At 38.0% G+C, this 16,903-nt stretch overlaps 1 protein-coding gene across 1 annotated transcript; it reads left to right on the top strand.

Annotated features, from left to right (window-relative positions):
- The first annotated feature begins 164 nt into the window (after positions 1-164).
- On the top strand, positions 165-15,005 carry LOC753839 (AP-4 complex accessory subunit tepsin). The gene is made up of 10 exons (XM_030984551.1): positions 165-249; positions 3,827-3,899; positions 5,060-5,151; positions 6,747-6,840; positions 7,962-8,029; positions 8,566-8,722; positions 9,324-9,503; positions 10,695-10,913; positions 12,571-12,679; positions 13,459-15,005. The coding sequence occupies exons 1-10, from the start codon at positions 190-192 to the stop codon at positions 13,652-13,654; spliced, it is 1,248 nt and encodes a 415-aa protein (XP_030840411.1). The 5' UTR covers positions 165-189; the 3' UTR covers positions 13,655-15,005.
- Positions 15,006-16,903: the final 1,898 nt, after the last annotated feature.

Raw genomic sequence — 16,903 nt, 5'->3', positions numbered from 1 at the left:
TATTTAATAGTTTAACGTTTAGTTAAATTCATAAAAACGAATGACGGCTTTAGTATTATTCTTAATAATGTAGGGATGTGGTTATAAGCTTTATATTGAATATGCAGTCACTTAATTTGCATAGTTTTGATTTGAAACAAAAATCAAGTGTATGGACCGCTAATATTTGGAACGGTGAAAAAGCAAAAAATGGCAGCGCCAAATGATTTTTTCTCTGGAGTAATTGGGAAAGTAGCTTTCGTCAATAAAGTAAGAGTAAAGTTCATCCTGTTAGGATTTTTGTTGTATGTTTAAATGAAGGTTTTATTTGGATTATTGCGTGTGCATGAGCCCAGATTCAGTGTCGAGTAGACATGACTCTTTAGATTTTCTTACATTGTAGTCCTATCTGCCCGATATCGTGTTGGATTCAACTTCATGACAGTTGTGCAAAATAAATCGCACTTTAATACCACCTACCAGTACTAGTAGGGGCGCTTGTCCGAGAATGAGGATTGTCCGCATAAACGAGCATATCCTCGTAAATGTGGATATATTGCATCCTAGTAAAAAATAAGGTCCTTTAAGGATCTTTTTTTTTTTCTTCATCGGCGCTCTGTGAGTTTCTGTTTCCTGGCTGAACTGCGCGCTGGCGATGCTAAAAACGGATTCCGCATAAGAAAATAACCCCAGTTCACCGTCTACTTTTATGGGTTGTCCTTCTTCCCGGGGATATTTTGCTCATAACGTGAAAGTCTCTGTACAATACTACAAATTCAATGCGGAATCCGTTTTCGCATCGCCAACGCGAGGATCGGAAATGAGAAACTTCTGCAAAAATGCGGACGTGTCTGGCTGCGTTTACGAAGACGATCCTTGTTTATGCAGATGATGCTTATTCGGTGCTTGTTCAGAAACCTATCCAAAATTTGAGACGTAACTCTGGCGTGGAGACAGGCCTGCGTGGAGATACCCTACTAATAGTAATAGTAAAACATAGACTCTACCCAAAATGAAGTAAATATTCATTAAATATCCAAATGAAGATCATGAGTTAAAAGTCGTTATGTTTATTACCAGTTTCGTGTCAATTTTCTTGTTATTTTCAGAGTATTTTTCGGATAGTTCTCTCGGTAACTGTGTTAATTTATTATGGGCATTCCCAACTCAAGCTATGCTTTCCGGGTTTTAGCCTCCTTCCGTATCTGAATTATTTACTGTATACTCTATGTTGAAATAATTGTTACGTATATCATGTACAGTATATATACATTGTGTTTTATATTGTACTGTTGAGAAGGAAATAAATGTTAATAAATACAAATACAAATATAAAATAAACGTTGATATTAGTATACGCAGGGCTCGAATTACCCACCGGCAATCGGCAATTTGCCGCCATGCCCCTCTCACTGGCCGGAATGCCCTTTTCAAAATCAAACCGTTTACGGCCACTATATCTTAATCCACAAAAGTTTTGCCGACATTATAGTCATCATAAGTCAACCCCGACTTGTATGTTCAAACAGACTTCGTTGCCCCTACGGAGATCTAAAAACAATAATTATCGGCAAGGTTTTGTTGCCCCTACGGAGCTCTAAAAACAATAATTATCGGCAAGGTTTTGTTGCCCGTACGGAGCTCTAAACACAATAATAATCGGCAAGGTTTTGTTGCCCGTACGGAGATCTTAAAACAATAATGATCGGCAGGGTTTTGTTGCCCCTACGGAGATCTAAAAACATTAATTATCGGCAAGGTTTTGCTGCCCCTACGGAGATCTAAAAACATAATTATCGGCAAGACTTTGTTGCCCCTACGGAGATCTAAAAACATAATTATCGGCATGCCTTCGCTGCCCCTACGGAGATCCAAAAACAATAATTATCGGCATGCCTTCGCTGCCCCTACGGAGCTCCAAAAACAATAATTATCGGCAAGATTTTATTGCCCCTACGGAGCTCTAAAAACAATAATTATCGGCAAGGTTTTGTTGCCCCTATGGAGCTCTAAAAACAATAATTATCGGCACAAAAACCGAAATGACTCCTGCTTAGTTTTTCAATCCATCTCCATCCTTTTTATTTGGACCAATGAACATCAGGAAGTTTTGTTTACCCATCGTTGGTTCAACATCTTCATTTCGCGTTGTGACCTTTTTTGGTGCGTTTTTAGATTTTTTAATCAGTGAAAAACTTGGAATTTTCTCGGGAATTAAATCAGAAGAGGATTAAAAGTTGAGATAATGATAAATCGAATCGTCTTCTTTCCCATACGTTTTAATTAAAACGTCATAGCTTCCACGCCTCGCGCGTGAGGGGTGGGAATTGATTTCAGAAAAGGATTAATGGTCGATAACGGTACAACGAATCGTCTTCTGTCTCTAATAGTTTATTAAAAACATACAAGCTTCCGCGCTTCCCATGGAATTCAGAAAAGGATAAAGAGTAAAAAAAAGGTACATCGAATCGTCTTCTTTCTCTAATTATTTATTAAAAACGTCTAAGCTTCCCGTGGAATTCAGAAAAGGATAAAGAGTCGAGAACGATACAACGAAAGTTTTCTTTTTCTAATAACTTAATGAAACGTCAAAGGGGGATACTCCCCACTCCCACTCCCTCCACCCTCCACCTACCTGACGGGCGGATCCAGCCGGTGGGAGGGGAGGGGACCAAAGAGGGGGCCCAATTCGTGGAAGAATATTTAGCGCCAAACAGCCAGCCTGTTAATAAGCGGGGAGAGGGGGTAGTGAGCACTATTTTGTTTTGCTCCCAAAAATTTGAAAATCGCGCCGGCCGATAATTCGCTCAGTTGGGGGGGGGGGGGGGGGGGGGGAGTAGTGAGCTCCATGAAAACGGCGTGAGGTGATTTTACGCGCACTTTCCACTTTGGCCTTAGTGCCCCTTAGGATAGATTTGTGCCCCTTTGGATAGATTTGTGCCCCTTTCAGTGGATTTGTGCCCTCTCAAGAAAAGTGGCCTTGACCCAAATTTTATGTAATTCGAGGCCTAATACGTACACTTTTTCACAGGTTTCATGGCAAACCGCTACACAATACCTATATTACGGTAAATAACTTCACACAGACGCGCGCCCGCCCGCAACCCACCATCGGAATGCACTCGTATTAAAATATGTGCCCCAAGATAAAGATAAAACGAAAAAATGAAAAAATGAATACTGTGTAATGTAGATGTGCTAATAGTTGGTAACAATCAGGCGCGTAGCCAGGGGGAGGGGGCTGTGGGGGCATCGCCACAAAAAAACGCTGGCCAAAAAAAAAAAAAAAAAAATAAAAGAACAAAGGAAGAGGACGTAGGAAGAAAAAAGATTAAGAGTCGAGAACGGTACAACGAATCGTCTTCTTTCTCTAATAATTTAATGAAATGTCAGAGCTTCCGCGCTTCGCGCAGCAGGAGGGGGGGGGGGAAATGAATTCAGACAAGGATTAAGAGTCGAGGACGGAATGCACTCGTATTAAAATATGTGCCCCAAGATAAAGATAAAACGAAAAAATGAAAAAATGAATACTGTGTAATGTAGATGTGCTAATAGTTGGTAACAATCAGGCGCGTAGCCAGGGGGAGGGGGCTGTGGGGGCATCGCCACAAAAAAACGCTGGCCAAAAAAAAAAAAAAAATAAATAAAAGAACAAAGGAAGAGGACGTAGGAAGAAAAAAGATTAAGAGTCGAGAACGGTACAACGAATCGTCTTCTTTCTCTAATAATTTGATGAAACGTCAAAGCTTTTGCGCTTCGCACGGGAGGGGGGAAACTCCCCCCTTCCTGAAATTAAATCCTGGCTACGCGCTTGGTAACAATATGAAACATTTTTCTTGTTTGACAGTGGCCATTGCTTTTGAAGGCGACTCAGGACGATGATATTCCAACTCCTGGTTATCTCTTCAAGGAAATAGCAGGCAAGTTTTCTGTGTTTATTATAGAAATGTTCCTTCTCATTGGCCATTTTCACTATTGCGAATGTTCATCCCCTTCCTTCTTATGCTTATCTGATGTTGGGTGATTATTTGCCATGTGTCTTGAGTCACATATATCATATGTCCATTCATTAAATTAAGAAAAATGAAAATGTCATGGTATGACCTTGTAGTAATAACGCTATAAAATGGTCATAATCAAGATATTTCTCATTTTTGGATGAAATAAATAGAAAAGGATGAAGAGACATAGCTCGTATGAGACGATTTGCACTGAATTATCCTACAGTAAATGCTATTTTCATTCCAACATCATGGCAGATTATCTACCATAAATGCCACTCTCCCCTGTATCTGGCACTGGTCATTGCATTCTCTTACCCCCCTACCCCCCTACCCACCCCCAACACTGCTGTTGTGTCGGTCATGTTTTGAAAGAACTTAAGTTCCAGTTTCACATTCTTTTTATGTCATTTTGGAAAATAACATGAAAATAATTGCTCTTCTAATTCTGTCGTATTCAAAAGAAAACAAAATGAACTGAAGTATTTGGATCAAACAACCTACATGCAACTTGTACTTGTAGTCCCATATTCACATTTCTGCATTCTGCAAATGTGACTTTCAGCAAGATTGGATATACTTCTTATAATGTTGGTGATTCCAACACAAAACACTATACTCCAATTCTTATATACATGTAAGGTAGTACATAATCCACCTTTCCAAATTGCTTCACAGCGGTTCCTTTCAAATCTTAATCATATGAGACTGGTGGAAGGTTGTAATGTAAATGAATCATTAAATTCTTTGAAGACCAGACTGACCACTCATGGGTTTGGTTGAGTCAAGTAGAGTAATTTTATTAGAAATACAGGAAAATTTGGTCCAGTGTGAGAAAGATTCAAGTGCTCTATTGTAAGTGAGCATTAGCATGCAAGTGTTATGTTTTAGATATTGTATTTAAGAGAGTTCTCTTGGATGTTCTTCAGGAAGAAGGAAAAAAATACACATATTACAAGCACTTTAAATAGTTTTGATTAATTTCTTGATTTTTATTAGCAAATATGTGTGTCAAATGTACTTTCTATGTTGAGTTTACAATTCTACATGACTTGTTTATGATTCTCTTAAATTCACAGATATTACATATGAATCTGGAAGTAATTGTCAATGTTTGGTTGACTTCCTGGTGGAGAGACTAGAGAAGAAATCGTGCCACATCAAATACAAGGTATGGCTCTAGTATACAAATAATGCATGTGAATTAATTTATTTTACGTTCTATCTGCACTCGAGTTGAGACTGTATGCAGCTAGCAAAGTTGTCAGGCTGAGTATGTACAGTAGGTGCATACATGTATGTACAGCCTCAACAAGAGCAGATAGATCTTATAATGAAAGAATGAAAACCGGCATCATTTGTTTCATATAATGAAACTCCTAGATCCTTGTTACTTGATGTAAAAAATAATTAATGTCAAGATTGCTTTGTGCCATTATCATTGACAAATGAATCCCAAGTTTAATAAAAGGCTTAATAGGCCCACCACAGTATGAGTAAACTAACCTCTGCTGCACTTCACATGCTAAAAAAATTGTTGGATAGTACTGGAAAGTGAAACTATTGTCCGCTTTTTCATTTAAAAGAAACATTGGATAGACCCAGTAAATTAATCACATGTGATCACATTTGACCAATTATTTGATTAGGATCTATGAGTGAGTTGTATATATAAAAATGACTGAGGTTGAGACATAAACAGAGAGACAGAGAGAGAGGGAGGGAGAGGGGGTGGGGGGGGGGGGGTGAGAGAGAGGGGAGGAGGGGGGGGGGGGGGGGGGGGTGAGAGAGAGAGAGAGAGAGAGAGAGACCAACAAGTGAGATTGGCAAATAAGGTAAGGGGGCAAAAGACAGAGAGCTAGGTGTATCATGGGTATGAAGAAAGAGAGGTAGAATGAAAAAAAAAGGAAGAATGGCAAGGAGAAAGGTAGAATATGAAGAAAATTCAACAAAGAAGTAACAGGGAAAATGAGAGAAATAAAGAAATATAGGCAGAAAGAGAGAGAGAGAGAGAGAGAGAGAGAGAGAGAGCAAGAGAGAAAAAGGACAAGGCAAAAGGTTATAATAGAAAGAATCAGATAAAAGTAATCAATTGTAAATAGTAACAATGCAAGAGAGAGAAATAAAGCGAGATGGGGCAGAGAGGGAGAGAGAGAGAGAGAGAGAGCGAGAGCAAGAGAGAGAGAGAGAGAGAGACACACACACACACACACACACACAAAAAGCTGAAGTGTTTGACATTTATTTATTATAGATATTTGTGCAGATCACCAAAAAAGAAGAAGTGGGAGAACAGTGTAGAAAAAGAGAAAGCTTTGTTAAAGAGAGAAAGTGGGGATAGAATCATGGACAAATAATGCAAATAAAGAGCTGTCAACAGAAGAGAGAGAGGATTTTATTTTCACCAGAGGAATTTCCTGTATACCGTATCATGGTAATCCACAAACAGAAATTCAAATGTGTCAGAGTGTTTCTTTGAAGGAGTAAGAACTGATGTGAATGAAGCTTGAAGCCCCTTTCCAGGTCCTGCTGATGGGTCCTGGTCTCCTGGAAGCTGAACCATTTTTTGAATCATTTTCAAATGACAATTATTTAAAATATATTATATGAAAATGTTGCAGTGGAATTTTAACCTGTTGTTTCAAAATTCAATTGAAACTTGTTGCTTTGACATGTTAAAACCCTATTAGACCACCAGCTGGTATTTTCTTTTTATATATCATCTTCATATACCACTGGTCAATGTTTTGTCATTTGTCTTATTAGGTTCTTAAGATAATGCTTCATTTGGTTGAGCAAGGCCATCCATCTTACTGTGAAGGTCTAAGACGTAAAGCTCAGGGGATCCAATCATCTGCAAGTAAGTCTTATTTATAAGTTTGTTAAAAATATTCATTATTCTTAGAATAAAGTTTTATTTAGATAGATTATGTTTTTATGTCATAAAGGTATTATTCCTCCTAGTCTATCAAACAAATTTCTTTTAAATTCTGAAGTACATTCATATATAACTAGACAATCATCTCATTTTCATTTACCACTTATCAAAACTTCTGTCTCTAAAAATTCAATTTTCTTTAAAGGACCAATTTTATGGAATGAGTTACCTCCTAACGTTAAATCAAGCCCAACTCTGAATACATTTAAAAGAAGATACAAACAATTACGTTTTTGTGAATAGTATTTTATTAGTTTTTATATATGCAATCAGGTTTTAGATGTTAGGTGTTAGTTGTTATGTGTTAGGTGTTAAGTTTTATAGGTTAAAGTTGTCGCTAGGGACCAGCCCCACACAAGACTTAAATGTTCTTTCTTGCTGGTTCCTCATTCGTATATATATATGTATTTTATGTTTGTCTTTCGTCATGTTATTTGTATGTACTTTACTTATCTGTAAATATCAATGTTTTAATCATGTATGTTTTTTATATGACGAATGAAATAAAATGAAATGAAATGAAATGAAAAATGAAATGAAAATTAGTGAAATGTATTTACCTGAAAAAGACACTTCCAGAATGCAAAGTGCATAATTAATGATGTTTGTTAATTAAAAGTTCTTTTTTGACATATCTGAATGAAAGTTTAGCTAACATTAAGCCTAATTTAGATGGTACATGCATATACCGGCTTTATGACCTAACAATCTTGCGATGAAATGTTGTGATGAAATTGACATTATTCCAATATATTTTTTGTATACATGTACATGTATATAATTACATTTCTCTGACAGCACCCCTTGCTAGGACCTTTGTTATGTGCAGCCTTTTTTGTCACCCCAAACTTTCAATTCATTTGGTACCAACAAAACGCACAGATCTACCATGGTTTATGAGTATAAATTTTCAATTTCATAGTGACATGAATTTTGTTTTAATTTTCTGTAATATTATGGAATGGAGAGGTTGACACATGGCTCCATAAATCAGTAGACTATAATTTGTCCTAACATATGTGCTTTTTCTTTTTCAACAACAGAGTGCAGTGGTCCCCCTGACCCCCTCCACGGTATGGCCCCCTACGTTGCTGTGAGAAAAGCAGCTAAGGTAAGTAAGAAATTAACTTTACCTTAGGAACTCTTGGTTTAACCTTTGAACTTCCTCCAAACCTAGGAGAGTGTTCTATTTCATTTTGGCATGAATTCTTTCATTTTCAAGTTTAAGTTCATGTAATCCAGTTAGTAAACTGCATGTTTTTCCAAATACAGAATTTTCTGAGTTTATTGTTAAAAGAGAAATTCAGTGATCAGATTTCAGCTCATTTGCTTGAATAAATAAATAGACAAATAAATCTGTATTCTGGAATAAATATAATATTCTGTTCTTTAATAGCACGTATTCATAATACAGTTATAATGTCCCATATTCACTTCCAAAAAGATTTAGAAGTCAATACCGTAGCTATAGCTCCGGTAGCCATTCTCAGTGCACAGCTAGTGCATTTCAAGTAGTAATCCTAAAAAGTACTATTTACAGAATTACTACGTAATAAGTAAAAAAATTCTGGAGGAAGAGACAAATTTGTATAGTTGTCTTCAGGTGAATATTTTATGGTGATGAATATTTTCATTTTGTTTGTACAGGCTTTGAGTGAGAGGTTATTTGACACAGAGGTCACACACAGCAGACCATCCAATCATGCTTGGAAGCAGGGTCACATGACACATGGCACAAGGCAGTCAATAGAGGGCACCACCAAGAAGATGGAAGGATTTGGGAATACTCCAGTTGTATCACAGAGTAAGATGCTTATTTACCGTGCCATACACACCTAAACAAATGCAATGAGATGTATTTGAAAAGTCTGCTTTCTGTCCTTGAGTTTACATGTAGAGGTATTATGTTTCTTCCTGTTAAAACCCACTTTCAGTTTGCAAAGATAGTTTTTTTTTAATTTGTATAATTATCATTAGTCTAATCAATTGTTAAGGCAGTGGTCATGTGTTAAGGCAGTGGTCATGCAGGAATGGGTCGTATCAAATTTATTCTGACCTTATTTTTCCCCTATTCATTTTTTTTGTTGTTGGGAGGGGGGGGGGGGTGACCCCTTTGCTTCTCTCTACCTCAATCTGCCTATGACATGGTATGAGTATTATGTACAGATTCATACTTTGACCACTCAAAAATTACAGACTTTCTTGGTAAGACCATGTGGTAGCCTTAGTGAAAATGCTGTTGATATATTCTTTCGTCAAAAGGCTACCACATGGTATCACCGAAAGCCTCCAGTCGTAAATACTCAATTGCCATGGAAACCTACAGAGAACAACTTAAAACAATTTGTAACATAACTTGTAATGGCACAGCAGGGGTTAAACAAATTTAAAATATCATCCTACAGAGCCAGTCACCATTGAATCTCTTGGGGAGACAGTGAAGGGCGGCTTACAGCAGATAGCCAGCAAGCTGAGCGGGGAGAATAAAACTGCAATGACCTTTAACCAGGCTGATACAGGTTACAAGCCTCTCCATGGATACGACCCGACCTCCAACCATGGTCTTCAGAGCCCAGTAAGGCAGAGTGAGTAATTTTTTTTTGCATCTTCTTTTTAGTCTTATAGTATTGACTCCAATTGAAATGATTTTATTAACCTAATATACAACCTAAAAAAACACATAATAATTAACATATTTTAAAAATAAATTATTCATATCCTTTGTATTAAATTGTAATGTTTTTTGTGTTTTTCGTAACTCAGGAATAAAAGGTCAACGGGTTGAATTATAGCCTTTGTTGAATACTTTTAGATGTAACCCTGAGTTGCTGAATGTTTGTGCGACTATTCAAAAGAAATTACATATTTGAATTTCAGTTTAACATGGAACAAAAATCAGTGACAGGTATAACAATTTATGCACTTGTCTTTCATTACCAAGCCGATTATATCAAAATATTACAATGGAGTGTAAGGACAGGGCAAGATTGACAGGTGTTGTGTAAAACACCCCCCCCCCCCCCTAAAACGTCCCTGCAGATCCCCTATAATGTCCAGATAGTTACGGCCTGGTATACATAGAATCCCATTATCTTGTTTTGGACCCCAAGGAAAAAGGGGGAAAAGTACATAAGTGGAGCCCTTGAAAGGCTACCGTACATACTTTTCCATGAAGAAAAGATGATCGACTGTGTCTAAAATAGATAACATGGAGGGGAGGGGAGGGGGGTGTAAGGGAACCCCAAGTTTACCTTTCACAGGTTGGTTCCATTTCAAATCATCATCTATCCTTGCTGTTCACCCTCTACTCCTACCTGAGGGTACAGGGTGAAAAAGCACAAAAGTGAAGCCCTTCAAAGGCTAAATAGTTTTCCATGACAGGAGGATGGTCAATTGTGTCGTGGTCGAGTGAATACGTCCCCGGACTATCGATCACAAGGTCCGCGATTCGAGTCCCGCCACGGCACTAATGTCCTTTGGCAAGACATTGATCTGTACTTGCCACACTCAACCCAGGTGATGTAAATGGGTACCTGGCAGGAAATAATTCCTTGAAATGCTGGAGCGCTGTAATGGCAGCTAGGCTAAAGCTGGGGTAATAATAAATGCGCCTTCGAATAGAATTTCTAGATAGATGGCGCTATAGAAATGCCTATTATTATTACCGTATTAACGGGGGGGGGGGGGGGGGGGGTCGTGGCCCCAAGTTTACCTGTCACAAGTTGCTTCTGTTTTCAAATCATCATCTATCCTTGCTGTTCACCCTCTATTCCTAGGCTTGATGAATAGCGGCTCTTCCCAGTGGTCTCCTCAGCATAGTATACCCACAGACTACTCCCCTGTTATGCTGGATGATGATGGGGATGAGACAAGGAGAGAAACCATCTCCAAGGCAACACAAGCATCATCATCATCATCATCATCAACATCATCAAGACGTTGGCAACATCCGAGAATAGATACTCCACATACTGAAGGGTCTTCTATGCTGAAAGGTATGTAGAAATATTTGTGATACATATATTGTATTGTCTTTTTATTGCTTTGTTTGCATTTTTATGCCTCCGTTACGAAGTATCCGGAGGCAAATTATGTTTTCGGGTTGTCCGTACGTCCTGTTTTCGTGATCGCGTTATCTCAAGAACCGATAGATGGATTCCTGCCAAACTTAGGTCATGTATGTATCTTGCGAAGCTAATGAATTTATTTGATTTTAGGATCACGAGGTCAAAGGTCACAGTGCTCATTGTGTATGCAAAAATTGCTTGTGATTGCATTATCTCAAGAACTGATTTATGGATTCCTGCCAAACTTAGATCATGTATGTACCTTGCAGAGCAAATGAACTGAGTAGATTTGGGGTCATGAGGTCAAAGGTCAAAGGTCATGGTGCTCATTTTATATGAAACAATAGCTTGTGATCACATTATTTTTAGAACCGATGGACGGATTACCATCAATCTTCGATCATGTATGTATCTCAAATGAACTGATTAGATTTGGGGTCATGAGGTCAAAGGTCAAAGGTCATGGTGCTCATTTTATATGAAACAATAGCTTGTGATCACATTATTTTTAGAACCAATGGACAGATTACCATCAAACTTAGATCATGTATGTATCTTGCAGAGCAAATGAACTGATTAGATTTGGGATCATGAGGTCAAAGGTCAAAGGTCTTGGTGCTCATTTTATATGAAACAATAGCTTGTGATCACATTATTTTTAGAACCGATGGACGGATTACCATCAAACTTAGATCATGTATGTTTCTTGCAGAGCCGATGAATTGATTAGATTTTGGGGTCATGAGGTCAAAGGTCGAAGGTCACAGTGCTCATTATGTATGCAAAAATAACTTGTGATCACGTTATCTGAAGAACTGATTGATGGATTACTGCCAAACGCAGGACATGTATGTATCTTGCTTAGCCGATGAACTGATTAGATTTGGGGTCATGAGGTCAAAGGTCAAAGGTCATGGTGCTCATTTTATATGAAACAATAGCTTGTGATCACATTATTTTTAGAACCGATGGACGGATTACCATCAAACTCAAGACATGTATGTATCTTGCAAGGCCAATGAACTGATTAGATTTTAGGGTCATGAGATCCAAGATAAAAGGGTCAAAAATGTATATGAAAAATAGGTTGTAATCACGATATTCTGAGAACCTGTTATCAATGGATTACAATTAAACTTGAATTTGGAAAATTGGTTCTGTTTTGGTTTGTGAAATCGCTCTATGGCGGAGGCATCATTTTCGACTGCGCGCAGTCAAAGTTATTGCTATTAAGGTTGGATTTCCTTGAACGTATCGTATAGAGGCTCTGCCGGATGCATACCAGATCCATTGGAGCGCTAGAAGAATCACCTTTATGTTTTAATACTTGATTGAAGCAGGGCTGGAATTTGTATGATGCAGTACATTGTTTGAACTGCTTTCTTCTTTGTATAGTACCCCTTTCAGTGTGTAATTTCTTCTAATATTCTTGCAAATTATTAGTCAAATCTGTATTCGAGGCAATTAGTTGTGTTTTATAGATGTCCTAAGATAGAATGTTGCATTTTATTAAAGGTCAATCGTAAAAATGTCTCTAACTTTTTTTTAAATGTAATTATTATTATTCTTTTTTCTTATGCTACAGAGGAAGACAATAATTTAATTGATACATCATCAGTATCAAGAGGGAGGCAAAGCAATGGATCAAAGAGCAGTGATCAGCTCAGTGGTGCAGGCTCAGATTTATCAGAAAGGTAAGATCTTTACTATTCCAGGTTAAATTATCCCTCCCTAATCTTTTCCTTTTTTAAGTAAATAACCTCTCTTTGATACGGTCATAGACAGTTAGACAGTAGCTTAGCATGGGCCAAGCCTTTGAAAGGGCAATAGCTTCATGGATAGGGGGGGGGGGGGGGGGGGGTAAATCGATCTTCTCAATGAGTGAAATGCAAGTAAGGCCACTAATGAGGGGCAGTGTGTGTGTGTATGTGGGGGGAGGGGGGGGGCTTTAATGTTCTTTTTATGCTTTTCTTCCCCCTTTTCCCTCATCTTTTATATTCTGTCTTTTTTTTCCCCTTTATTTTCTCACCTATTCAATCTAGGGTTTTTAACATTAGTATAAGGACCAAAAGTAGTTATCATTCTCCCAAATTAGGAATGATTGTACCGGTGTGTCGGCTCAGTCAGTAGAGCGTCTGCCTCACAACCGGGAGGTCGTGGGTTCAAACCCCGGCCGCGTCATACCAAAAGACGTTAAAAGACAGGAGTTGCTGCTACCTTGTTTGGCATTCAACATTGAAGGGATAGAGCAACGTCGATCTGGCGCTGCTCAGTTGCTGCTGGGCTCACGATCAATTGGGCAAAAAGAATTTCCATTTTCGGTTTGATAAAATTTGGAGTGGACTTTAAAAAAGATTATTATTATTGGCAGCCATTATTTTTGTGTCAGAGTCAGGAGTGCAGACTTCATCACCCCTCCCCCCAAAAAATTCTGATATGATGATTCTCTTCTTATCTTGTGTATCCCCTGCAGACTAGCATCAGTGAGTGTAACAGACTGGTCTGAGGAAGTCTCGACGGTAGAATCGTTCATCTCAGACCATCAGGAAGGCCGACCAACCCCAACCAAAGAGGAGCTTCAGAAGTTTGTTAAGAAGTATGTATACCTTTTTGATTTCCTTTCTGCTCTTATGTGTGATCACTACACTTTTGGATGCTGTGTTAGGTAGCTTAGCGAAATGTAGTAGCACAAAAAGACGTGTCCAGAACTCAAAATGCATATTTGTTAAAAATCATAATTTTATCACACTGAGGTACTGTAAATTCACGTCGTTAGGATATGGAGCTGGTCAATGCATCTCAATGAGTTTTAATGTTAGCTAAACTTTCATTCAGAACTTAACTTAACTTAATTTAACAAACATGCATGTAAGTGACTATTAGGCTTTTTGTGTTCCGGATGTGTCTTTTCGCGACACTACATTTTGCTTATCTGCCTTAGAGTATATAAGCGTGTTGTGGAAATATGTACATGTATGTATGCAGATCTATTTAATAGCTGACGCCTGATCAGAATCATGGATGTTAACATGATTGCCAGTTTGTACAGTATAATTCCTAGATAATGATTGGGGATTAAGATATTCAACTATCAAATCATAAACATCATGGGTGATATTTATCATCAAAACAACATAACAAGACAAAATCGCTTAAATGACACCCAATACTTTGGAAAGAATCTTTTATAAGTCAATGAAATTGGTCATAATGACCAACTTCAATGGGTTACTGCATCAATCTCTTCTATGAAACAAGCCAGTCACAGCTTTCTTGTGGTTCCTGTTATCTCCAGTATCAATGCCTACTTGCCTGCCTACCCTAGCAGCCTTTGAGCCTGGTGAAAGGTTGCTTCATACAGCAGTTGTGCCTAGTTTGCTACCAGCAGAGCGGAGCTATGTGTTTGAGAAGCAGACTGGTGAAAGTTTAGTGCAAATCAGAGGAAGATTAATTTTTTAAAGTTATTTCTGGACAACTTTCCCAATGTCAATTCACAATATGACTAAAATGTCAATTGTACAAAATGTATGAGTCATGCAGGGTTTTTCCTTTCTAGAGGACCTAAAATAATGCTATATTTTAGCGATTTTAAGATAGTTCCTAAACTAAATAATGTATTCGCTCGGACATAATCTACTCCTCACAGTATAAATGCACACATGCATGCAAACCCACCCACTCACACACATTCACGCACACACAACACACTCACACACCACTGAACTCTAACACTGTGTGGACTGGGCGCCACGGCTGAGTGCACGACGCCGGTTCCTCTTATTGTCCGCCATTTTGATTTCCCCAGAAATCACGGCCGGGGAGAAGCAGGCCTGCATTGTGTTGAACAAAAGTGTTTCTATGTGTGTAGGAGAGGGGGTATGAGGTAATGCCGCAAGAAATGTATTGTTTTAGATTTTCATAACTTAAAACAATATATTAATGACTGTTCTAGGACAATTACCTTCTGGACAATAACCCCCCCCCCCCTCCTCCAGCCAATTACCAACGGGACAATTAGCCCTGGGAAATTACCCCCCCCCCCCTACCCCCAGAAAATTACCTCCTTGGACAATCACACACCTCTCTGTGCACAATTACCCCCCCCCCCTTTTGAAAATTCTGCCTCTTGGACAATCACTCCCCCCCCCCCTGGACAATTACCCCCCCCCCCCCAAAAAAAATAAAATAAAAAATAAATTAAAACAAACTTATTATCGGGGTGGACCTCCCCTTTAATGGACAGGGGGTAATTTCACTGGGGAGGGGTAATTGTCCTAGGGGGGAATACCATGGGGTGGGGGGTTATTGTCCTTGGGGGGGGGGGGTAATTTCCCTGGTGTTATTGTCATTTGGAGTAGTTTTCGGGGGGGGGGGGGGGCGGTGATTGTACAGGGGGCAGTTGTCCTGATACGATTAATGACATATTATCTGTGATTATATAAGAATGCATTCCAGATCCTCAGAGGCTTGGGTTGTTCAATAAATCCAAATAACCACAATCATACAAGAAATTCACACAAAAACACACAAAATCACGACATACAAGTTACATGTACGTACATGAATGGAGTAGCCTACAATTTATGATTAAAAATTCCAATCTTCAGAGGCTTATTATTTTATTAAAAACTCAACTTAGACACAATCATACACCACCTCTGTATGTGTTTGAGAGAAATATAACTTCATACACATCATCATACATACAAGTACACAAATCATTGTCATTCATACACAAAGATACAGTCACACAGACACAACTTTCAAGTCAACCAGTCCATCTACCAACATTTTACAAAAAATTCACATAAAAATAGCACTAGGAGACAATTTTATACTCAGTTATGCTTTATTGTTTGCAAAAAGTGACCATACCGGTAATCTACATGTTATTACAGAATTGCACAATAAACGTAGACAACGTTTTTAAATGACGAGGAAAAACAGGAGTAGTTCAAGTACTATTGCATATTTGTGACAATATAAAGGCTGTACTTTTTTTTTTTTTTTTGGTATGTTTTATTTAAACAAACCATGGGATTCACATACATGTATTTACAAGATTCGATTAAGGGAGAAAAAAAATACACTGTAACTTGGCATTATTATGAAATTCATGAAACATTAAAAATTCTAGTTGTTAAGTATATGTAGCTACATTCTAAAATGCCTTGAGATTATATGATACATTTTAATTCAAATATAATATATACAGTGTGAATCCCAAAAAAGTTTACACCTAGAAAATTGCTAATTATTTTAAAAATCATATATGAACAGTAAATTATTATACATCTTATGAAAAAGTGTTTTATCCCGAATCACTTATTATCATTTTTCTGTGGTGTTTGTTCACGCTTGGATAAACATGAGGCATTGTTTGCGATAATGTTTTAAAATGGCAAGGAAAAAAGGGGTATTTAAGTATCACTCCAATATTTGTGACAATACAGGGTGCTACAAGAATTTTTTTCACCACTTGCCCTGTCGGGCAAGTGGGTTTTCAATTTACTTGCCCAAACAATATTTCCACTTGCCCAAAACTTTAAAGCGAAAAAGGACTCGAGGTTAAAGCATTTATTATCTCGTAATGATAAGTTAGTGTTTTAGATAGCAAATTAATGCACATACATGTACAGTGTAACTGTACTGAATAATAACCTAATATGTCAAAGAAAATGGTCAACAAAGGATGGTTGAAGGTTTAAAAAACGCATTTTATTGATTCTCCATAAATAATCAGATTCACATGAATCTCGGCAAGGTAGAATGGTTCAAGCAGGTTTAAGTTTTTAATATTCAGTCATGTAAAAAAGCATAATGACCCTGTTGTAAAAAATATGATACAAACATGTCATTAATGGTAGCCACATGTACCATGGTGCAACATCACATGTGTGTCTGTGCAAGCCGCTGTC

This window comes from Strongylocentrotus purpuratus, unplaced genomic scaffold (genome assembly GCF_000002235.5).
Source record: "Strongylocentrotus purpuratus isolate Spur 01 unplaced genomic scaffold, Spur_5.0 spur5_scaffold_14, whole genome shotgun sequence".
In the NCBI taxonomy this organism is placed as follows: Eukaryota; Metazoa; Echinodermata; class Echinoidea; order Camarodonta; family Strongylocentrotidae; genus Strongylocentrotus; species Strongylocentrotus purpuratus.
This window is presented reverse-complemented; position numbering and strand designations above follow the sequence as displayed.

Excerpts from the sequence above, each read along its gene's own strand:
- LOC753839 (XM_030984551.1), top strand. The coding sequence starts at position 190 with ATGGCAGCGCCAAATGATTTTTTCTCTGGAGTAATTGGGAAAGTAGCT. Across the intron at positions 3,900-5,059 it reads TCTCTTCAAGGAAATAGCAG|ATATTACATATGAATCTGGA; the intron begins GCAAGTTTTCTG and ends TTAAATTCACAG. Across the intron at positions 9,504-10,694 it reads TCAGAGCCCAGTAAGGCAGA|GCTTGATGAATAGCGGCTCT; the intron begins GTGAGTAATTTT and ends CTCTATTCCTAG.